We start from the raw sequence: 24,576 nt of genomic DNA, 5'->3' as shown, positions 1-24,576 counted from the left end.
TCTGCCATTCATTCAGCTACACTAGGGAGGGGAGAATGGGGGAAAAGAAGGCTCCATCCTGGGACAAGCCCTCTCAAAGGTCAAAGTCTGTGAGGAGCTAGAAAAGGGGCAGATGTGAGCCTTCCCTTCAGGGACATCATTATATGTAGGAGACCCAAAAGGGATAGACTTGAGCCTGCCCCTTGGGGGCAGTCACAGTCCAGGGGAGGCAGAGAATCAACAGAATTACAGGATCTTCTAGCTGGAAAGGACCAGATGCCCAACCCATACTAGGGGGCAAAGTGGATAGAGCACCAGGCTTTGGGTCAGGAAGACCTAAGTCCAAATCCAGCCTCAAACACTTAGTAGCTGTGTGACCCTGAGCAAGTCACCTAATTTCTGTTTACTTCAGTTTCCTTATGTGTAAAATGGGGATAATAATAGCACCTACCTAACTGGAGTTGTTGTGAGGATCAAATGAAATAATATTTGTTAAACACTTAGCACAGTACCTGGCACATAGTAGGTGCTATGTAAATGTTTGTTGTTGTTGTTGTTATTGTTCTTGTTATTATTATTCCCAAAAGAATCCCCTCTACCACACACCCAGCAAAAAAAAAAATGCTGAGCCTTTAGTTGAAGACCTCCAAAGAGGGAAAATCCACTATTACTTTGATACAACCCTAATTAGGGCTAATTAGAAAATTCTTCCTGACATTCAACATAAATTGGCCTCTTTTACAACTTCTACCCTCTGCTCCTGGTGCTGGCCTCCGGGGCCAAGCAGAACAAGACTAATCCCTTCCCACAAAATAGCCCTTTTAGATACTTCAAGATGCCCATCAGATCTCCTCCAGCCTTCTTTGTCAAGAAAAGTGAAAACAGCTCCTGCCTTCAAGAAGCAGGAAGGGTGGGTAGGAGAGATGGGTATTGGGGAACAACAGCACAGAAATAAGGAGTATTTATATAATACATACAAAGTGGATACAAGGCAACCTTGGCGGGGATGCACCAGCAGCTGAAAAAACTGGGAAGGGTCACCTACAGGAGGTGGCCACTTGAGTTAAGTCAGAAGGAAGCCGGGAAGTCTAAGAGCTGAGGAAGAGGAGCATTCCAGGCATTTGAGACAGCCAGCACGAGGGCAATATAGTGGGATTGGAGGGGACCAATGTCAAATGGCAATGGCAAGATAGGAAGGGGCCAGATTGGAGAGAGCTTTAAAAGCCAAACAGAGAGGGGCAGTTAGGTGGTGCAGTGAATAGGGCACGGGCCCTGGAGTCAGGAGGACCCTGGAGGTAATAGGGAGCCACTGGGGTTTATTATTATTATTAAACTTACACTGGGATTTTTAAGCTGAGATCTGTGAACTTTTCATAGTATTTTAATTTTTTTGTTTATTTTTGGTGAGGCAATTGGGGTTAAGTGACTTGCCTAGGGTCACACAGCTAGTAAGTGTCAAGTATCTGAGGCCAGGTTTGAACCCAGGTCCTCCTGATTCTAGGACCAGTGCTCTATCCACTGTGCCACCTAGTTGCCCCTGTAGTATTTTTATAACGTATTTCAATATAACTGGAGTGGGGAGATGTGGTCAAATCAAGAATTCATTTTACTGCCAGTAGTGAGGATGTATTGGAAGAATGAAAGACTTGTTGCAAGAAGACTAATTAGAATTAGAAGGCTGCCCCAATAGTCCAGGCATGAGGTGATGAGGGTCTAAACCAGGGATGTGGAGCCAACTTGAGTCTAAATTTAAAAGTGTGTTCAGTGGAAAGCCCATTGTTAAACATTTACCAGCATACACAAACTATGATGGTGGTTGTATAGGTGAAAAGAAAGGGGAATATATGAAAGAAATTGTTGAGATAGAAATGACAAGACTTGGCAACTGATTGATTATATAGGGTAAGTGAGAGTGAGGTAATAAGCATAACACCAAGTTTGGGAACCTGGGTGTCTGGGAAGATCATGGGATCTTTTTTTTTTTTTTTTTTTAGTGAGGCAATTGGGGTTAAGTGACTTGCCCAGGGTCACACAGCTAGTTAAGTATTAAGTGTCTGAGGCTGGATTTGAACTCAGGTACTCCAGACTCCAGGGTCAGTGTTCTATCCACTGTGCCATCTAGCTGCCCATCATGGGATCTTAAGATCATAAAACTGGGGATGGAAGAGACCTCCGGATGGCCATGTAACAGGAAGGGAGAAAGATGGGTGGGTTGTGGGGGGGGGGGTGGAAATAATGAGATCTCTGTTTGGCTAAGTTGGATCTGATCTCCCATTCAAAATGCCCAATAGTCAGTTTGTGATGTGGGACTAGAGCTCAGAAAATAGAGGAAGGCTGGATATATGGAACTGGAAGACAGATGAAAATGGAACCAAGGGAATTTGCAAAGTCACAAGTAAAAGAATTGAGATCCAGGGTCCCCCCCGCCGCTTTTATGCATCATGAACCTCATTGGTCATCTCACCCTTCTCAGAATAATGTTTTTAAATATTTAAAACACATAGGATTGAAGGGAAACCAACCATTCTGGAATACAGTTATCAAAATAAATTTTTATTTTAAAGTTCAAGGATCCCAGGTTAAGAACTCCTGGCATAGAAAGAAAAAAGGAAGAGGGCTCAAGACAGAGCCACAATTAGCAGGTACGACATAGGTAAAGTTCCAGCTGAGGAAAGTGAAAGGGTGAAGTTAGAAACGTAAAGAGAGGGGCAGCTAGGTGGCGCAGTGAATAAAGCACCGGCCCTGGAGTCAGGAGTACCTGAGTTCAAATCCGGCCTCCGACACTTAACACTTACTAGCTGTGTGACCCTGGGCAAGTCACTTAACCCCAATTGCCTCCATAAAAAAACAACAAAAAAAGAAAGAAATGTAAGGAGAAAACCAAGAGATATCAAGGTGATGAAAACCCAGAGAAGAAAGAGTATAGTGGAAGAGAAGGTGGTCAATAGTGTCACATTGCAAAGAAGTCTGAGGACTGAGGAAAAGGCCGTTGGATTTTTTTTTTTTTAAGTGAGGCAATTTTGAACTCAGGATTTGAACTCAGGTCCTCCTGACTCCAGGGCCGGTGCTCTATCCACTGCGCCACCTAGCTGCTCCGGCCATTGGATTTTAAGAGACCACTGGTAATGTGGAAAGAGAAGTTTCAGCTGATCGCTGAGGTTTGGCTCACTTTTGCAGAAAGTTTAGGAGAGAAGGAGAGAAGAGGAAGTAGAAGCAACACATGTGGACAGGTTTTTTGAGGAGTTTCACTGTGAAGGGGAGGAGAGATTTAAGAGGATAGCCAGTCAGACAGCAAGCATTGATTCAGAGTTTACTATGTTCTGAGCATTGGGCTAAGAGCTGAGGATACAAAGAAAGGTAAAAATACAAAATAAAAAAACAGTTCCTACTTTCAAAGAGCACCCATCCTTTTGTGGCATATAATACAAGAGATGGAGAGAAGATGAAAAGTAATCTCAATGGGAAAATCACTAGCTACTGGGGATCAGGGTGTGGGACAGAAAGAGACTAAGAAAGACCTCATATGGAAGAATGAAGGATTAGATAGCAAGGATGGAAGAATCTAGTAAGGGATTTTGGTTTTGTTTTTAAGAATGCGAGAGACCAGGGGCAGCTAGGTGGCGCAGTGGATAAAGCACTGGCCCTGGATTCAGGAGGCCCTGAGTTCAAATCCAGCTTCATACAGGACACTTACTAGCTGTGTGACCTTGAGCAAGTCACTTAACCCCAATTGACTCATCAAAAAAAAAAAAAAGAAAAGAAAAGAAAGAATGCGAGAGACCAGCATGTTCATAGGCAGCCAGGTGACTATAGATAGGAAGGGATTGGAGATTAGGGAGAAGGGGATGAGAGAGGATGGGATCAAGGGTCTGTGTAATGATATTGGTCTTGGCAAGGAGAAGGGTGGTTGTTATTCAGTCATATCTGACTCTCTGTGACCCTGTATAAGATTTTCTTGGCAAAGATATTGGAATAGTTTGCCATTTCCTTCTTCTCCAGATTAAAGCAAATAGAGGTTAAGTGACTCACCTAGGGTCACATATCCTAGTGAGTATCTGAAGCGGAATTTGAATTCAGATCTTCCTGACTCCAGACCCAGCACTCTATCCACCGAGCTACCTAGCTGCCTCCAAGGAGAAGGGGCATTCTTCAAAAGAGATGGGAGTAAAAGAGAAGATAGTAAGGGTGGGGGGAGAGTTGATATCAGGAAAATGTGAAATAAAGAAAGAATAAGAGGGAGCTGACAAATGAATGGCCTCAATTTTTTCTTTCAAGTATGAGGAGAGGGTCAGCTAGGTGGTGCAGTAGATAAAGCACCGGCCCTGGATTCAGGAGGACCTGAGTTCAGATCCGGCCTCAGACACTTGACACTTACTAACTGTGTGATCCTGGGCAAGTCACTTAACCCTCATTGCCCCACAAAAACAAAAAACAAAACAAAATAAAATCAAGTATGAGGAGAGGTCTTCAGAGAAAGGATGGGGGAAGGTGTGGGGGGAGGCTTAAGAAGAGAAAATCTGAAACTGCTTCAGTGATAAGCGTGATTGACTAAGGGGGTGGGGGGGACGGGGGGGGGGGGAGACAAAGAAAAGTGCTTTGCTAGAGTCAGGGCCTAGTTAAGATTCAACAATTTCATAACCTCTTCCAGCTCTGTGCAGTGGCATCCCCCGTTGTGCAAACAGACTTGATATGGCATGAACTCAAGACTCTTCACCATTTGGGATTCTTTCCTCTGTATCTTCTCCAACTTAACCGTGGCCTTAAACTGAACACAAACACAGAACCAAACATAAGTGGAAGGGTCACAGGGGTTTGGGAACAGGGCTAGAGGCTCAGAATGGAGTCTCTTTGAGGGAGAGAGGGTTTGGGAAGAGCAGAGATGTGCAGAAGGAACTCTCTCATCCTGTGTCAGGAGGGTATTGGCCTCAGAACCCACACCCTCTGAAACAGTGTATGGTGGGAGGTGCTTATCTTTACATGTGGTTTCCAAAGCCAGGCCTGTGATAGCCACAGTATGTGAGGGTGGAGGAACTTTGAGTTCCTGGGGGGTGGAGGGGAAGGGGGAGAGAGGTAGGGAGGGATGGGTCCTCTTCTTATCTTCAGTCATCACAACTACCAACAGCAATATCCACAGACCCCCCCATATACACACACAGACACACATGCACACAATCCTTGCTCAAGGTGAGTCAGGTTTCAAGAACCTGAAGAAGATAGACCAAGATAAAGTTAGCTTGGTGTGGTCTAATGAAGAGAACACTAAATTTGGAAACAGTAAATGTGGGATCCATCTCTAGTTCTGAAACTCAATAGCTGTGTGATCTTGGACAAGTCACTTTCCTTCTCTTAAACCCATCTTCCAGGGGCAGCTAGGTGGCGCAGTAGATATAGCACCGGCCCTGGATTCAGGGGGACCCAAGTTCAAATCCGACTTCAGACATTTGACATTTACTAGCTGTGTGACCCTGAGCAAGTCATTTAACCCCTATTGCCCTGCGCCCCCCCAAAAAAATCTTCCTCATATGCCAAATACGGATGGGGCCCTGTGGTACACACATCTGTAATCCGAGTTACTGGAGAGGCAGAGGCTAGTGGTTCTTTAGAGCTCAAGAGTTTTGAGCTGAAGTGGACACCAAGGATGTCCACACTGAGTTCTGCATTGATATGGGTAATCACTGCAGGAGAAGGAAGACTACTGGGTTGCTTGGAGGGACAAAATGACTCATGTTGGAAACTGAGCAGGTTAAAGTTCCCATGTTGCTCAGTAGTGGGGGGCCTGAACCCCCAACCTGGGTGGCATGGGAAGACCCATCTGTTTTTAAAATGAGGATCATTGATCTTTGCCATGCTGACATCAAATTGTACATGGTTATGGAAATGGAAGCATTTTTATTTGAAACAGGGACAGAGACCCTAGCTTTGGATGCTGGTCTTACCCTTTGGGATCCATCTGTCTGTCCCTTTTTCTCCCTCTGTCCTTTTCTATCCACGCCTCAATGTTCCTCCATCCCTTGTTCTGTTTTCTCTCAAGGCAGGAGAGGTTAGGACTGGGTGAAAGAGATATTGTGTGGTCCTGGGGGAGGGTGTGTGTGTGTGTGTGTGTGTGTGTGTGTGTGAGAGAGAGAGAGAGAGAGAGACAGAGAGAGGAGAGAGAGACAGAGAACAGCAGTTGATAGGATTCAACAACTGTTGGGAAAAAGTTGATGTCATCCCTTTGGGACACATGCTTTGTTCCCTCCTCCCTCTGTTTCCTCTATATGAGTATCAAAGATTCTTGGTAGGAGACTTTTCCTGACCCAGTCCATGGGCCTTGGGCCTGGGAAGTGATGGGAACAGCCTGGAACCCAGGATCACCTCTGCATAGGCCTGGCCAGATAGAACTATCCTAGCCCTGCCATTGACCCTGACCCCAGCATCCTGGTCTGACCTGACCTTAGCCTCCAGTCCCTGAACTTGGCCTTAACCTCCAGGTCACAAGGAAGGTCCTCGGTTGTGGTGAGGCTAATGGTGAAGGAAGTTCAGGAAGAGATTCCTGAACAAAACAGGATGAAGGATGGGATGGAGGAGGGGAGGACTGCAGAATCATGACATTTCAGAGTTATAAGAGACCTCAGGAGTTATTCAGCCCAACACAAACCTGAACAATAATCCCCTCTATAACATGCCTGGCAAGTTGGCATTCAGTCTTTCTTCGATAGGGAGCTCACTACTTCCCAGTGAACTATTTTTCAGGTTGCCAATTCTATTAAGAGCTGGCCTTGGGGGCAGCTAGGTGGTACAGTGGATAAAGCAACCGCCCTGGATTCAGGAGTACCTGAGTTCAAATCTGGCCTCAGACACTTTGACACTTACTAGCTGCATGACCCTGAGCAAGTCACTTAACCCCCATTCCCATGCAAAAAAAAAAAAAAAGAGTTGGCCTTGATTTTAAATAAGTTTTTCCTGATGTCAAGCCTTTATCTGCTTCTCAGTAACTTCCACCCATTGTTCCTGCTTCTTCCATCTGATGCCAAACAAAACAAGCCTAATATCTCTTTTATTTGACAACCATCAGATATTTGAAAGCAGACTATGATGCAGTTCCCCACCCTGACTATCCATCGAATGCTGCTTTTTGGGGGGACAGGGCAATGAGGGTTAAGTAACTTACCTGAGGTCACACAGCTAGTAAGTGTCAAGCAAGTGTCTGAGGCCGGATTTGAACTCAGGTCCTCCTGAATCCAGGGCCAATGCTTTAACCACTATGCCACCTAGCTGCCCTAAATCAACCCTGATTGGTATATTTTGTTGTTGTTGTTGTTGTTTTTGTTTTTTCTGTGGGACAATGAGGGTTGAGTGACTTGCCCAGGGTCACACAGCTAGTAAGTGTCAAGTGTCTCAGGCTGGATTTGAACTTAGATCCTTCTGAATCCAGGGTCAGTGCTTTATCCACTGCGCCACTTAACTGCCCCCTCAACACTGGTTTTTCTCCAGCTTGAACATCCCCACATCCTCGACCCCATCTGGCATTATCTCAAGGCCCTAATTTTAAGGTTTGAAATGCCAATCCCTCTCTAGCTTATGCATATCCTTCCTAAAATGTGGTTCCCGAGACTGAACACATTCTCCAAAAGTGATCTGATCAGGATAGAGGACAACCAGCCCATTACCTCCCTAGTTCTGGACACTAGGTTTCTCTTAATGGAGCTTAAAATGTATTAGCTTTTTAAAAATTTTGGCTTCTATGAATCACCGTTGGTCCAACTTGAACCTACAATCCACTGAAACCCCTGCTGTGTAGTCATAACACCCCATCTCATTCTTGTGTGGTTTTGTTTTTTTTGACCCAAGTGTAAAATTTCCCCTTTATCCCTATTAAACTTCATCTTACTCAAATCAGCCTAACATGCTAGATCTCGACCCTTTCAACTTACATATTTGATAAGTAAAACCATCTGTGGCTTTATCCAAACCACTGATAAAAATGTTAATTGGTGTTGGTCCTTCATTCTCAAAAAGGACAATGACATCGGAGGTGATGTCATGACTTGCACTGAATTGGATTTAAGTGAGGGAGGGGCTGTGCAAGGTCACCAACCTCACTCTCTCCTCCAGAGCCATCTGGGTCCAGTGGCAGGATACACCTCGGGATGACTGGAGATGGCTCCTAATGAGGTAATTGGGGTTAAGTGACTTGGCCAGGGTCACACAGCTAAGAAGTTTCTGAGGTGAGATTTGAACTCAGGTCCTCCCAACTTCAGGGCCAGTGCTCTATCCACTGTACTACCTAGCTTTCGTAAAAATGTTAATTACAGGGTCAGTAAGAGCGATTCTCTGAGTCACTCCACTGGAGACCTTCTAAGCTGGCATTAACCCCTCAATGTTGTCTCCTTGGCTCCAGCTATTTAACCAGTTCTGAAGCCACCTAACTAACCATCTGGTCCACATCACTCTGAATTGTCCATAAGAGAACAACATGAAAAGCTTTTGCAAGTTCTGCTAATGTCGAGGTTACCTTATATGGACAAAATTACTGTGACCTACCAGTCAAATGACTTCATTGAAAAAAGGAAAAGAAATTAGCTGGTGCAGGTGAACCTGTGCTTGCTCTTTGTAATCAGCGTTTCCTTTTCCTTTTTCTTTTTTTTTTAATTTTATTAATTTTTTTTTTTAGTGTTTCCTCTTTCTAGAGGTTCACTAACCACCCTGTTAATATGGTCTGTGTTTTTGGCAGAAATGAAAGTCATGCTCCCTGGCCCCTTGTCTTTCACTGTAGGTGGGATATTAGCACAGAGCGTGGCAAGAGAAACTGGAGGCATATTCGAAAGACCACTGGTTCTGGGTCTCATTGCCTGCTATACTAGATAACAGCTGTGTTACCTTGGGCAAGTCACTTCCTCTTTGTGAATCTCTATTTCCTCATCTGTAAAAGGAAGGGTTTGAACTAGTCTCTTACTGACCCTTTAAGATCTGTCACTTCCAGAATCAAGGAGAAAATCTTCAGATTGGCTTTCAAAGTCCTTCATAACCTGGCCCCCTTGTGACCTTTCCATTCTTCATATACTTTTTTTTTTTTTTTGGCAGGGCAATGGGGGTTAAGTGACTTGCCCAGGGTCACACAGCTAGTAAGTGTCAAGTGTCTGAGGCCGGATTCGAACTCAGGTTCTCCTGAATCCAGGGCCAGTGCTTTATCTACTGCGCTGCCTAGCTGCCCCCTTCTTCATACACTTATAAGGGACACTGACCAGTTTGCTGTCCTTCTGATAAATCACTCCATCTCCCAATTCTGTCCATTTTCACTGGCGGTCCATCTGCCTGGAACTCTCTCTCCACATCTCTCCTTCTTAGTTTCCCTGACTTCCTTCAAGTCTGAAGTCCCACCTTCTGCAAGAAACTTCTCCCTGTTTCCCTTAGTCTTCCTTTGAGCTACTCCCAATTTACCCTGTAGACATCTTGTTTGCACGTTGTCTTCCCCATGAGACTGTGAGCTCCTTGAGGGTAGGACCAGTCTTTGGCCTCTCTTTGTATCCACTTATGACTAGCTGGCTGATCGACATTCTGCAATTCCTCATGCAGTGAATGGGGAGAAGGAGCCCAGCCTGGCTAAAGGGGAGGGACCTGCAGAGAGGAGCTGAGACCAGAGCATGGACTGTCAGGCTGAGGATCTGGACTTTTTGCTGTGTACAATGGGGACCCGTTGAAAGCATCCAAACTGGGAAGACTCCTGATCCAAGCTGGGCTTTGGGGAGATGACTGGCCCCTTATACAGGAGGAAAAGAAGCAAGTGGGCCTAGAGAAGGAGAGCCCTCTCTTTCTTCTGTAGCAGTCCTAGGCAGAAGGAGATGAGTCTAAGACTCAGGTTGGGGCACAATGGAATCAAAGGGAGGATGGAAAAAGTCACTGCTGATGGGGACGGCGCCTGCTCCCCTTCCTAGGCTGAGGCTTCTGAGAGGATCGGAATCCATCTCCCTTCCTCTTCTCGGGCTCTCTATCCCCTACGAAACCTGGCCTTTGGAGCCCCAGGGAGGCAAGGAGATGTGTGTAATGAGATGGGAAGGGGCTGCTAGCTTCGGTAAACAGATGCCACTGAGGGAGAGAGTTCTGACACTTCAGAAGGGGAGAACAATGTCCCCGCTGGTCAGTGGCATAAACAAGCAGGCCCTGCTGTGCCCGGGCCACACCTGGGAAGTTGTGTTAATGTCTTAGGAGAAATGTGGCCAAGCTAGAGAGTGGCCCTGTTGCCTTACAAACGAGGGGAAGGAGGAGGGATTGGGGGGGGGGGCGTGGAAAAGAAGGGAGGAGCTCTCTGAGGTTTTGGCTAGGAGCCCAGGGAGCAGGGAAAATTGAGAAACTTGGTCCCAGGAGTTGATTCCCCACTGGATAATTTATTAGAGGAGATAAGAAGCAGACAACTGCCAGCTAAGAGTTGACCCAGCCAGGGACCCAATTACGATAATGGTGAGAGGGCCTGAGTTGGAAGGGAACATCATAAGGTTCCAGCACTGAGGGCCAAACTAGCAACCTGTGGCGCTGAACTGACCACCCTGTTCCCCACTCAAGAATCTTCCATGGCTCTCTGTCCCCAACCCCATCAGGTCTTCAGTACCAGCACCACCACCCCTGCACCCATGGTCTGGCCCAGTAACCTACCCCCTGCTCCCCCCACGGCCCCTCTGCCCCTGCCAAGTCTCCAGATCCTCGTTAATGTCCTTTCCCAATCCATTCTCACCCCTGCCTCTAAGCCCAGTGATCTCTTCCCTTCCTCCTGCTTCTTTAGGCCCTGCTCAAGCCTTCCCTCCTTCAGGAAGCTTTCCCCAGCCACCCCAACCCTTAGGGGTTTTCTCTTTCCTTGAATCTCCTGTGTGGCCCATGGCCCACACTTGACAGCATGGGATGCTGTCCACTCATAGGAGTCATTCATTTTCCCAGTCAGACTGTGAACTTCCCAAGGACAGGCAGGAGGCATCTTCTGTAATGCCCAGGGCCCAGGGCCCAACACACCGAGGGACCCAGGATCAGCCCAGTGGACAGAGAAGGGGATGGACTCAAGCTCAGGGAAATGATGAGAAGTGTGGAATTATTCATCCCAGGAAGGCTGAAGCAAGGGCCCAGAGAGGGACCAGGGCCCCAGATCTATGCAGGAAACCATAGCATGGAAAGAAAGCTGGATTTGGACGCAAGAGACTGGGACTAGATCAGTCTGTGACCACGGGCAAGTCACTTTCCCCTCTCTGAAAAGATGTACTTCACAGGATTGGGTAAGAAAAGCACTTGGCAAACCCTAGACATCTTCAGAAGGTCTCTAAGTGGTGTAGTGGATAGGCTGGACCTGGAGTCAGGAAGACCTGAGTTCAAATCCCACCTTAGACACTTACTAGCTATGTGACCTTGGGCAAGTCGCCTAACCTCTGCCCCAGTTTCTTCAACTGTAAAATGGAGATAATAATAGCACCTCCCTCATAGGGTTGTTGTGAGCGTTAAATGAGATAATATTCATAAAGTGCTTAGTCTACTGCCTGGTACATAGTGGTGCTTAATGAATGTTTATTCCCTCCCTCAAGATCAGGAGGAGGGGGAGGAGGAGGGGGAGAAGGAAAAGGAGTTGTAGTAGTAGTGGTGGTGGTAGTGGTGGTAGTAGTAGTAGTCACCATCATTGTCATTGTCATTGTCATAGTAGTAGTAGTAGTAGTAGTTGTTGTTAAAACAGAAATGTGTAGGACTTGGAAGAAAATCCTGGGATTCTGGTCCCCAGAGTGTCTTTGCCAAATAAATACCACCATGACTACCACCACCCTCTCACCCACCCACCCACCCTCCCGTGGAGTTCAGACAAGGCAGCCTGGCCCCTGCAGTGGATAGAGCACCAGCCCTGGATTCAGGAAGACCTGAGTTCAAATCCAGCCTCAGACACTTGACACTTACTAGCTGTGTGACCCTGGGCAAGTCACTTAACCCTTATTGGCCCACCCACAAAAAAAAAAAAAGAAAGAAAGAAAAAAGAAAAAGAAAAGAAAAAAAAGCTTTATTTTAAGGGGCAGCTAGGTGGAGCAGTGGATAGAGCACCAGCCCTGGAGTCAGGAGTACCTGAGTTCAAATCCAGCCTCAGACACTTGACACTTACTAGCTGTGTGACCCTGGGCAAGTCACTTAACCCCAATTGCCTCACTAAAAAAAAAAATCTTGATTCCTTTATTTTTTTCTCAATTACATGTAAAGCTAGTTTTCAACATTCATTTTTATAAAATTTTGAGTTCTAAATTTCTCCCTTTCTCCCTTCCCTCCCTAAGACAGCAAATAATCTGATATAGTAATCAGATATAATAATCACATTAAAGATATTTCCACATTAGTCATGTTGTGAAAGAAGAATCAGAACCAAAGGAGGAAACCACAAGAAAGAAAAAAAAAAAAACAAGAAGAAAAAGTAAAAATAGTATGCTTTGATCTGCATTCAGATTCCATAGTTCTTTCTCTGGATGAGGGTAGCATTTTTCTTTTGTTTGTTTTTGGTTTTTTAGTGAGGCAAGTGGGGTTAAGTGACTTGCCCAGGGTCACACAGCTAGTATTAAGTGTCTGAGGTTGGATTTGAACTCAGGTACTCCTGACTCCAGGGCCAGTGCTCTATCCACTGCGCCATCTAGCTGCCCCTGCTAGCATTTTTCATAATGAGTCTTTTGGATTTTTCTTGGATCATTGTATTGCTAAGAAGAGCTAAGTCTTTCATAGTCAATCATCACACAATGTTACTGTTACTATATATAACGTTCTCCTGGTTCTGCTCATTTCACTCAGCGTGAATTAATGTAAGTCTTTCCAGGTTTTTGTGAAATCTGTTCATCATTTCTTATGGCATAATAGTATTTCATTACTTTTATATACCATAACTTGTTCAGCCATTTCCCAATTAATGGTCATCCCCTCAATTTCCAATTATTTGCCATCACAAAAGGAACTATAAATATTTTTGTACATGTGGATCCTTTCCCCTTTTTCTCTGATCTCTTTGGAATACAGACCTAGTAGTGATATTGCTGGGTCAAAGGGTATGTACAGTTTTATAGCCCTTTGGGCATAGTTGCAAATTGTTCTCCAGAATGATTTAATTAGTTCACAACTCTACTAACAATGTATTAGTGTCCCAATTTTTCCACATCCTCCCCAACATTTATCATTTTCCATTTTTGTCATATTAGCCAATCTGATAGGTGTGAGGTGCTATCTAATTGTTTTAATTTTCATTTCTCTAATGCTGATTAGAGAAATTAGTGATTTAGAGCATTTTTTCATATGCCTATAAATAGCTTTAATTTTTTCATATAAAAACTGCCTATTTATGTTCTTTGACCATTTATCAATTGAGGAATGACTTGTATTCCTTTTTTGGGGGGGGGCAGTGCAATAAGTGTTAAGTGACTTGCCCAGAGTCACACAGCTAGAAAGTGTCAGAGGCCGGATTTGAACTCAGGTCTTCCTGAATCCAGAGTCAGTACTTTATCCACTGTACCACCCAGCTGCCCCATGACTTGTATTCTTATAAATTTGACTCAGTTCTCTGTATATTTGAGAAATGAGGCCTTATATCAGAAACACTGGCTGTAAAAATTGTTTCCCCCCCAAAAAAAATTTTTTAATTGTTTCCCAGCTTTCTGCTTTCCTTCTAATCTTGGTTGTATTGGTTTTGTTTGTGCAAAAAACTTTATAATTTAAGGTAATCATAATGATCCATTTTGCATTTCATAATGTTCCCTAGCTTTTGTCTGGTCATAAATTCTTCCCCTCTCCATAGATCTGATAGGTAAACTATTCCTTGTTCTCCTAACTTGCTTATTTACCATGTGACTTTTAACAAATCTTGTCCCCTCTCCTCAACTTGTTTTTTCCTCTGTAAACTGCTCAGCTGGTCTCTAAGGAAGGATCTTCACACCTCTGACTTTCTTTGCTCCAGGCTCTCCGCCTGGACATTTTAAAATTCCTTTATAACCTGACCCTTTCTTACCTTTCTAGTTTTCTTAAACTTCACTCCCTTCATGTTCTCTACAATCTAACCTCCCTGGTCCCCTTGCTGTTCTCTGCATCTCCCATCTCCACACCTATGCACTAGCTGTCCCCCTCACCTCTACTTCCCAGCTTTCCCTGGCTTGCTTAAAGACTCAGCTGATGCTCTTTATGTGGTGGCAAGGAATTGGAAGTTGAGGGGATGCCCATCAAGTGGGGAATGGCTGGACAAGTTGTGGTATATGAATGTAATGGAATACTATTGTGCTGTAAGAAACGATGAGCAGGAGGAGTTCAGAGAAACCCAGAGGGTCTTGCATGGGCTAATGTTGAGTGAGATGAGCAGAACCAGAAGAACATTGTACACAGTATCATCAACATTGTATGTTGATCTACTATGATGGACTATATTCTTCTCACCAATGCAATGGTACAGAAGAGTTCCAGGGGACTCATGATAGAAGAGGTTCTCCAAATCCAGGAAAAAAAAAAGAACTGTGGAGTATAGATGCTGATTGAACCATACTATTTTGGTGCCATTGTTTTTCTATTTTGAGGTTTTTCCTCATTGCTCTGATTTTTCTCTTATAACATGACTAATACAGAAATATGTTTAATGTTATATATATATATATATATATATATATATATATATATATATATATATATATATATATATATATATATATATATATATATATATATAACCTATATCAGATTACCTGCTGTCTAGGGGAGGAGGGGAAGGGAAGGGAGGGAGAAAAATCTGAAATTGGAAAGCTTGTATAAACAAAAGTTGAGAACTATCTTTACATGTAACTGGAAAAAAATAAAATACTTTATTATTAAAAAAAAAAGACTCAGCTGAGATCCCACCTTTCACAGGAAGCTTTTCCTAATTCCCCACCTCCCTTTCCTTCTCATACCCCCAGTGTCTTCCCCCTGACACAGCTTTCTGTTGTATTATATATATCTTGTATGTATATTATTTACATACCATCTCTCCTATTAGAATGTGAGCCCCCAGGGGCAGCTAGGTGGTGCAGTGGATAGAGCACTGGCCCTGGATTCAGGAGGACCAGAGTTAAAATCTGGCCTCAGACACTAAACACTTACTAGCTGTGTGACCCCGGGAAAGTCACTTAACCCCCATTGCCTCATCAAAAAAAATTAAATTAAATAAAAATTAAAAAGAATGTGAGCTCCTTGCTCTCATATTTCTGCCTTTCTTTGTATTCCGAGCACGGTGTATGCACACAGTTAGAGCTTAATAAATGCTTGTTGACTGACGGCAATCCTCTGTTCTAAGACTCCTTCCTGGCTCTGATGCTCCTTGTTGTAAGTGCCTTTTTGACTGGCTCTAAGACTCTCACATCCATTATAACGGTTATTTCTGTCTTTATCCCCAGGGGTACCCTTGAAGTGGACACCAGTGTGCCAGGCAGAGGCCACCCTACAGCCACACATCTTTCCCAGAGGTTTTACCAGGGAATGGGGCTGTGAGCCCTGCTCTTGCCATGTGCCTGCCAGGGGAGGTGGCCCCATGCCCAATGCCAACCTTTCAGAACAACAGCACCCTTTCCCAACTGGGCCCCTGTTTCCGGCCAGTGAACATCAGCCAAGAGGAACGGCGACTCATTGCTTCACCTTGGTTTGCTGCCACCTTCTGCCTTGTGGGCCTGGCCTCTAACCTGTTGGCCTTGGCAGTGTTGGCCGGTGCCCGGCGGGTGAACAGCTACCGGGCCCGCTCCTCCTTCTTGACCTTCCTCTGCGGCTTGGTACTCACTGACTTCCTAGGGCTGTTTGTAACCGGCTCTGTGGTTGTCTCTCAACATGCCACACTCTTTGATTGGGCCGGCACTGACCCTGGCTGCCATCTGTGTGGATTCATGGGTGTAGCCATGGTTTTCTTTGGCCTGAGCCCACTCCTGCTAGGCACTGCCATGGCAGCTGAGCGCTTTGTGGGCATCAACCAGCCTTTTTCACGCCCAGCAGCTGCATCCCAGCGCCGGGCCTGGGCCACCGTGGGACTAGTGTGGGCAGCTTCTTTTGGCCTGGGTCTCCTACCTATCATTGGCCTGGGTCGATACACTGTTCAATACCCTGGCTCCTGGTGTTTCTTGACTCTGGGGTCCCAAGTGGGTGACGTGACCTTTGGTCTGCTCTTTGCCCTGCTGGGTGCCTTCTCTGTGGGTCTCTCCTTCATCTTCAACACCATCAGTGTGGTTACCCTGTGCCGTGTCTACCATGACCAGGAGGCAGCGTGCCAACGGCCACGAGACAGTGAGGTGGAGATGATGGCACAGCTTCTGGGCATCATGGTCGTTGCTACAGTCTGTTGGATGCCTTTGTTGGTGAGTGGCCCCAGCTGTCTGCTCCCTGCCCTGATCCCATCATTCCCCTTGTAGGAGATGATGAAAAAAGGGAACATTACAACTGGTCCTGACCACACAAATCCCTTATAAGAGGCCTCTGATATATTGAGCGCCAGATGTGGATCAGGAAAAGCTGGGTTCAGACTCCACCTTGGATACTTACAAGCTGTGTTGTTGAGTCAGGTCAGTCGTGTCCCACTCCTTGTGTTCCCATTTGGGGTTTCATTGGCAGAAATTCTGGAGTGGTTCACCATTTCCTTCCCCAGCTCATTTTAGAGATAAGGAAACTGGGGCAAACAGGGTAAGGTGACTTGCCCAAGGTCACACAGCTAGTGTCTGAGGCTGGATTTAACACCTGACCTCTCTCAATCTCAATTTCCTCTTTTGTGAAATGATGATGGTGGTGATGATAAATACCCAAGGTTGTGAGGATCAAATAAGATGACACACAACAAGATGATATATATAAAATGCTTTGCAAACTTCAAAGTTGTATATAAATGTGAGTTATTGTCATTATGGAAATGGAATCAGTTTATGCCCCTTCTTTATGTGGATCTTTTTTGTGGATTGGTCGCATATAGGACAGAGAACTTCAGTGCAGGGAGAAACTCTAGAACCCTGAACAATCGAGGTAGAAAGGACCTCAGAACACAGAATGTTAGAGCCAAAGCTGCGAGGCGTGCGGTAGGGAGAAGCAGGCTGAACTGCAGGCAGAAACCATGTCATAAGCAAAAGCAAAGGTAGAAGAGGTGAGGTGAGTTTGGGGGTGGAGAGAAGTACATTAGACCAGTGCATTCATTGTACTGACCCTTCAGAAAGGGAAGGAAAAGGAGAGAATCTCAGAGGTAGGAGCAACCTCAGATTTTGGAATTCCAGAACTGGAAGGGAAATTCATACATGGAAAGTCAGAGCTGGGAGGGCCCCTAGAACACCGAATGTCAGAGCTAGGAAGAACCCAGGGACTAGGCAGTCGGTCATTCAGTCAACTAAACATTGTGACTCTCTCCTATAAAAGAGAAGGAGGGAGGGGCAGCTAGATGGTGCAGTGGTTAAAGCACCAGCCCTAGATTCAGGAGGATCTGAGTTCAAGACCGGCCTCAGACACTTGACACTTACTAGCTATGTGACCCTGGGCAAGTCACTTAACCCCATTGCCCCGCAAAAAAAAGAAAAAAGAAAGAAAGAGAGAGAGAGAGAAGGGAAGGTCACAGAGTGTGTAAACAGTAGAGTCAGGATTTCCTAGAGGCCCCTGATCCTCCCATCTAGAGACTTCTCTCCGATGCATTAAACTACAGTTGCCAGGAAATTTCCTTGTCAGCTTGCCGGAAATTGAATATCTATTTTCAGTGTAATATTTCGTGTAGGAATTCAGCAGTTCTCCCAACTCCTCAACCTAGTTTTCCATAAATTAAATAACCTGCCCTCAGACATGCTGGTTTGTTGGTTGGGGAGGAGGGAGGGAAGGGGTGGAGGGAGGGACAGATGGAGATAGCATCATTCTCTAGTGGGTTTTCTCCAATCGACGCCTGATTGCCAGCATCAGTGTTACAGGTCATAAGTAATTCATTAGCCTCTTCCATCTCAGAAGTGTGTTTAAAAGGGAGTAGAAGCTCATTTGTGCATAAGGGAAGGGGTTCCTTCTACTCTCTTGGACTCGATTTCCTCAGCTGAAAGATGAGAAAACTCAACTGAATGATCCTTAGGTCCTTTCTGGTTCAATTCAATAAACAAATTGAGTAGCTGCTATGTGCAAGGCAGGAGGTTCAAGGCCAGGAAGACAGGCAGAAGCATCACATGGTACCTGCCATGGAGGGGTATCCAGTCAGTCTGGAAGGGTGTTACAAATACCCAAAGAACCAATGGAAAGGGGAGTGTGGTAGAGCACAGGAGAGCCAAACCTAGCACTATGGGAAATTTGAGGACTGAGAGATCATTTGCACTTGGCAGCCAGGGGAGTGGAGGGGGGTGCAGAGGAAATAGGAGGGAAGTGTCACGGATGGCGTCTCTAAATTGGGCCTTGAAGGAAGGGAGGTACTTGAACAGATGAAGATGATAGAAGGTAGAGGGGGGATGAGCAGGTTAGGAGGGAAATAGTTATTTCAGCCATTTGGAGAGAGGGGAGAATAATCAAAGGGACAGGAAAAGGTATCAGGAGAATAGAGAATGAAAAGGAGCAGTGTAAGATGAAGCCGAAAAGGGAAGTTAGAAATATTATGTGAGTATATAACCTGTATCAAATTGCTTACCATCTTAGAGAGGTGGGAAATAAGGGAGGGAGGCAGAAAATTTGGAAGTCAAAAAAAATGTTTAAATCAATGTTAAAAATTGTCTTTACATGTAATTGGGGAAAAACATTATATTAAAAAAGAAATAAAAGGTTTTGGGGGTTTTTTTAGTGAGGCGATTGGGGTTAAGTGACTTGCCCAGGGTCACACAGCTAGTAAGTGTTAAGTGTTTGAGGTCGGATTTGAACTCAGGTACTCCTGACTCCAGGGCCAGTGCTCTATCCACTGTGCCACCTAGCTGCCCCAATAAAAATATTTTTTAAAAAAATAAAAAATATATTAGGTGAGGTCATTGGTTGTAAAATTAAGAGCCACTACTGGGGAAGGGTAGAGGGTTATGGTTAGAAGAAAGAGAGAAGGGGAAAAAGGAGAGAAGGAGAATAAGGGAGGGCTGGGGGCTGGGATGTACATGCCTAACTGCAGAGGGCCTTTAAAAGCCAGGGTCCTAAGTTGAAACTTCATCCAATAGGCAATAGAGAACCATTGAGTTTTTTTGAAAAGAGGATGACCTTGCACTGAAATGTAAAGGAAGATTATTTGGACACTAGTAAAGAGGATAGATCAAAGTGAGCAGTGAGATGGATCTTAAAAGAATTTAGGAGAAGAGATGAGAAATTGAACTGGGGCAGTTTAAGTGAGAACAGAGAGGAGGCACCGTATGTAAGACATAGCACTGAAGTAGAAAAGATAGCAATTAGCAACCATGTAGCTGGATAGCATGGGGGAAGAACTAGGAAAAGTCAAAGGTAACATCAAAAGTTATACCAAGGGGGACGGCTAGGTGGCGCAGGGGATAAAGCACCGGCCCTGGATTCAGGAGAACCTGAGTTCAAATCCGACCTCAGACACTTAACACTTACTAGCTGTGTGACCCTGGGCAAGTCATTTAACCCCAATTGCCTCACTAAAAAAAAAAAAAGAAAAATAAATAAAAAGTTATTAAAAAAAAAAAAAGTTATACCAAGGAGGGGCAGCTAGATAGCATAGTGGATAGAGCACCAGCCCTGGATTCAGGAGGACCTGAGTTCAAATCTGACCTCAGACACTTGACACTTACTAGCTGTGTGACCCTGGGAAAGTCACTTAACCCTTATTGCCCCGCAAAAAAAAAAAAAAAGGGAAAAAAGGACCTGAATTTGAATATGACCCCAGATACTTAGCTGTGTGACCCTGGGCAAGTCACTTAACCCTGATTGCCTCCAAGAAAAAATAAAAGCCAGTTGAAAAGTTGGTGTTATTAACAGATGTAGAGAAGAAAAATGATCAGATCAGTTTTAGATATATTGAGTTTGAGGTGTTAGCAAGATACCCAGGTGGTGATATCCAGTGGGAGTTAAAAATACAGAAATGTCATACATGTGGTATTATGTAGAACATCTTCACCTTCCTTGAAAGTGTTTTGCTTTTCACAGCTCCCTCCACCCCACCCCCCAAAAAAAATACAGAAATGGAGTTTTGGGGAGAGGTTGGAAAAATATTTATTTTGGAATCATCTGCATAGAAGACATGGAAGTAGAGAAGATCACCAGAGGAGACCATGGAGATGAGTGCTTAGGATAGACCCTAGTAAGAATGCCAAACCTGTAACTAGGGAGGTTAACTAGGGGCTTTGATCCAGGCAGGGTATCAAATTTAGAGGGTGCTAAAAGCCCTTTCAGTCCTTTAACATAAAAAAACAGAGCTTAACAATCTTCGTTCCCTTGGTGACCACCCCAGATGAGCTCCTCCCAGGCCCACTACCACCCTGCTGTCCTTATCTTTCTTCCAGCCCCAGCCCACAAGCATACTGGGCACTGTCCTTGGGTCTCTAGTTGAACTTGAAGTGCATGGCTCTGAAGGCATGAGGCATCTTGGGATGTGAAGAATGAATCACCAAGCCACATCATGGTCGAGTACTGAACTCAGAATCAAGGAGACCTGGATTCAGATCCCACCTTAAACAATGACAATGTGACCATGAACAAGTCATTTAACCACTCTGAGCCTCAGTTTCCCTATCTGCTAAATGAGGAGGCTCCTAAGGTCCTTCCATGTCTAAAGTCTATGATCATATACCATCCCTTTCTCACTCCTTTAGCTGTCTCTTCCCTCTACGGTACTACTGGTTTTCTGATTATTTTCATAATTCTGGGCACCCTCCTCACGTTGATGGGGGATGAGCTCCAGTCCCAGCCATGGGGAGGTAAAGGGCCTGTGCGGATGTGCTAAGTCTGGATGTTCATGGGGTTGGCGTTGACTCAGGTCCGGCTGAGCCGATGTCCTCCCTTACTGACAATAATGGTCCTTACATACACAAGCACTCCCACAGAAAGAAGGAAAAATCACAAACCCACACGATCTGGCCTCCACTGTATGTAGGAAAAGGACATCCACTCTGCCTGGATCTGTGAACATAAAGCACCACCCTGTATTCCCCCAGCCCCTTAAAAAATCTTTTAGAAGACAACTTTCATCCCACCTCCCCATAGCCAGTTGGAGCTGCCCCAGGCACAAGAATCACTAGACATCATGTTTTAGGGATAGGAGGGAGGGATGAGAGACCAGGAAAAGGAGATGATCCATCAGAGAGGCAGGAAGGGAACCATGAGAGAAGTGTATCATGGAAGCCAAGGGACTGAGGGTCTCAAGGACAATCCAGTGTCCAGTACTGACAAGAAGTCAGAGAGAACAGGGACAGAAAAAAGACCATTGAATATGACTATAGGAAAGTAGAGGGGATGTAAAGCAGATTGCAAGAGGAGGGGGGAGGGGGAGACAAGGCCAGGTCAGAGTACAGACCCTTCTTTCTTTTTTTTTTTTGTTTTTTTTTGTTGTTTTTTTGGTTTTTAGTGAGGCATTTGGGGTTAAGTGACTTGCCCAGGGTCACACAGCTAGTAAGTGTTAAGTGTCTGAGGCCGGATTTGAACTCAGGTACTCCTGACTCCAGGGCCGGTGCTCTATCCACTGCGCCACCTAGCCGCCCCAGACCCTTCTTTCTGAGAAGCTAAGGACCCTTCCACCTTGGATAGTCTGCATTCCTAGGCCCCTCCCAGCTCTGACATTCTATGGGCCTTGGGCCATTCACACTTAGATGTCCTGGGTTTCCATAACTAATTTCAAGTCTGGGCAGAGGGCAGACAAGTCCTGAGGAGGTCAGCCTTGGGACTAGGCCCATGAGTTATTTCCTTCAGAATACACAAATATGGGCCAGCCCCCTCCTCTCTGCTTTTGTTGACAAGATCCAAAGGGAGGTGTCCCAGGGGGCCGAGGGAAATGCATTTCCCAGCTATGAGCTGTAGCAGAGAAATTCAATGCTTCCCCTGGGGTCCAGATTCCGTGCCTACTCTGCCAATGTCTGGCACAGAAACCTCCAGGGACACCAAGGGAAGAGAATGAGCTGGGTATCATGTCCCCATCCTGACCCCCAGAGGACCCCTTCCAATTCCCACCCCCACTTCAAGCCCTTGATTTGGCTCTGATTAAAACATACACATGTGTGCTCCATAGACATGCTCTGCACATGGGTCAGGTGACACTATCTGGTAGTGGTGTGTGGTGGGGATGTTCCCCCCAGAACCCTATTTATGGAGGACTCCTAGAATTCCGTGGGTGATGGATAACTCTGACACACCCTATACATATACACATGCATGTACGTGATGGAACATACAGCCTGGTGGGCTGCAGAAACACTGAAGGGACCCATGATCCTCCTCGCCCTCTGGGACCAATAAAAACATTTGTGAGATCCGCTAATGATAATCCTGTGACCTTAGAACACAGAAAGCAAGAGTTAAGAGGGAACTTAGCCCAGAAAATGTCAGGGCTAGAAGGGAACTTAGAACACAGAATGTCAGGAGGGGAGGGACCCTAGAACATAGAACACAAAGAATGTCGGGGTGGGGAGGCATCCTAGAACATAGAACACTGAATGTCAGGGCTAGAAGGGAACTTAGAACACAGAATGTCAGGAGGGGAGGGACCCTAGAACATAGAACACAAAGAATGTCAGGGGTGGGGAGGCATCCTAGAACATAGAACACTGAATGTCAGGACTAGAAGGGAACTTAGAACATAAAACACAATATTAGGGCTAGAATAGAACTTAGAACATAGAACCCAGGATGCAAGAGCTGGGAGGGACCCTAGGACATAGAACACAGAATGAATGTCAGGGCTAGAAGGGACAATAAAGATCATATTGCCCAATGTCTCATTTTGCAGACGAGGAAAATGAGGGGGTAGTGACTTCACACAGAATCACAGAACTTCAGAGCCAGAAGAGACCTGAGAGGCTGTCTGGCCCAAACCACCCTTTCTGTGTCTAGGAAGGGTGGCAGGCTTTTGCTGAAGCACTCTGATCAGCCAGAGCCCACTCCTGCCTGAGGCAGTCTCTTCTCCATGTTATTTCCCAGCCAATTGTCAGAATGTTTTTCTTTTTTCTTTTTTTTTGGTGAGGCAATGGGGATTAAGTGACTTGCCCAGGGTCACACAGCTAGTAAGTGTTAAGTGTCTGAGGCCGGATTTGAACTCAGGTCCTCCTGACTCCAGGGCTGGTGCTCTATCTACTGTGCCACCTAGCTGCCCCCAGAATGTTTTTCTTTAGATCCATCCTCGATCTGCCTCTCTGCTACTGCCTAGGAGCACAGATTTACAGCAGGAAAGTACCTTCAAGGTCATCTATTCAACTCCCCCCCCCCATTTTACAGATGAGGAAACTGAGGCCCAGAGAGGATAAATGACTTGTCCAGGATCACACCAATAGTAAAGTAATGGCAGAGAAGCCTGCCTTCAAAACCAGTGCTCTTTACCCAGTGCTCCTAGTTCTGCAGAACAGGGCTGATTCCTCTTGTTCACAATAGACTTTGCTCAAGACTCACCCAAGGTCACACGGCTAGGAAGAGGAGGAACCAGGACTGGAGGTCAGGTCTCTTGACACCTGGTCCATAGGTCCTCCCCAATACTCCTCGGGTCCTAAAGGAGGTGTTAGAGAGCTCTGAGGACCTGGATAGAGTTAAAATCTCCTTTTCCAAGAAGGAATCTCAGACCATCTCTCCATCCCGAAAAAGTCCAAGTGAAGAATACATCTGGCCTCAGCATGTGATGAGGCAGGGCATCCTGCCTGGGGTGCTGCATACCTGAGCCCTAGCCCCAGGGCAGACCTCAGTCTGACCATTTCCACCAGAGTTGGCCATTCAGGGCCAGCAGGCTGGCCCCCTCCAACCTTTTCTTCCCCTCCTTTGCAGGTCTTCATCGCCCAGACAGTCCTTCAGAGCCCACCTGTGATGCTCCCCACTGGCCAACTGCCCCGGCCCACAGAGCGCCTGCTCCTCATTTACCTGCGTGTGGCCACTTGGAACCAGATCCTGGACCCCTGGGTCTACATCCTGTTCCGCAGGGCTGTGCTAAAGCGTATCTACCCTCGACTGACCATCCGGCGCTCTATCCCCTCTCTGGATCCCACCATTCCCCACTCCCTACAGCCCAAGTTCACCCAGGAGCCAAGGCTACAGTAACCCCTGTCGGAAAACCTGGAACACAGAGGCCAATCAGCACTGCTGGCGGCAGGGACACTGGGCTGTCCGAGGGCTAAGTCTGGGAGGAGCTGGCACCAATATCACCCAGAGTCCAGGCTTTGCAAAGTTGAGCGGACATGTGAACAAGCGGGGAGTGGAGTAGGGGTGGGGGGCTCGGGGTCAGAGGAGGACCCCTGAAGAGATAACTGGGTTCAAGCCCCCGGACCCCTGGTGACCTTGTCTTCCCCACTACCCTCCTGCCCCCTCCTAATAATTAAACTCCCTTGCCCACCCTCCTATCTGCCTGATCTGATTGATCAAGTCTATGGGTGTGAGAGGGGGAGACAGTGGAAGAGTAGGCTCCCTGGCTCAGCTCATTTTCATGATCCCTGCTTTGAATGGAAGGAAAAGAGGGGCAGGTTCTGAAGACCCTCATGGGCCCTTGTGGCCCAACTAGCCTCGTTT

At 45.9% G+C, this 24,576-nt stretch overlaps 1 protein-coding gene across 1 annotated transcript in view; it reads left to right on the top strand.

The window, feature by feature from the left end:
* The window catches only part of TBXA2R (thromboxane A2 receptor), a 48,270-nt gene extending 23,967 nt beyond the window's left edge, over positions 1 to 24,303 (top strand). The window contains exons 3-4 of the mRNA XM_043976039.1: positions 15,363 to 16,307; positions 23,842 to 24,303. Coding sequence (XP_043831974.1) covers positions 15,471 to 16,307; positions 23,842 to 24,111 — 1,107 coding nt within the window. The 5' untranslated portion in view covers positions 15,363 to 15,470 and the 3' untranslated portion in view covers positions 24,112 to 24,303. The remainder of the gene's footprint in view (positions 1 to 15,362; positions 16,308 to 23,841) is intronic.
* The last annotated feature ends 273 nt before the right edge of the window (positions 24,304 to 24,576 follow it).

Source organism: Dromiciops gliroides, chromosome 1, assembly GCF_019393635.1.
Source record: "Dromiciops gliroides isolate mDroGli1 chromosome 1, mDroGli1.pri, whole genome shotgun sequence".
NCBI lineage: Eukaryota > Metazoa > Chordata > Mammalia > Microbiotheria > Microbiotheriidae > Dromiciops > Dromiciops gliroides.
Note: the sequence above shows the minus strand (reverse complement) of the source record. Positions and strands in the feature narration are given on the sequence as shown.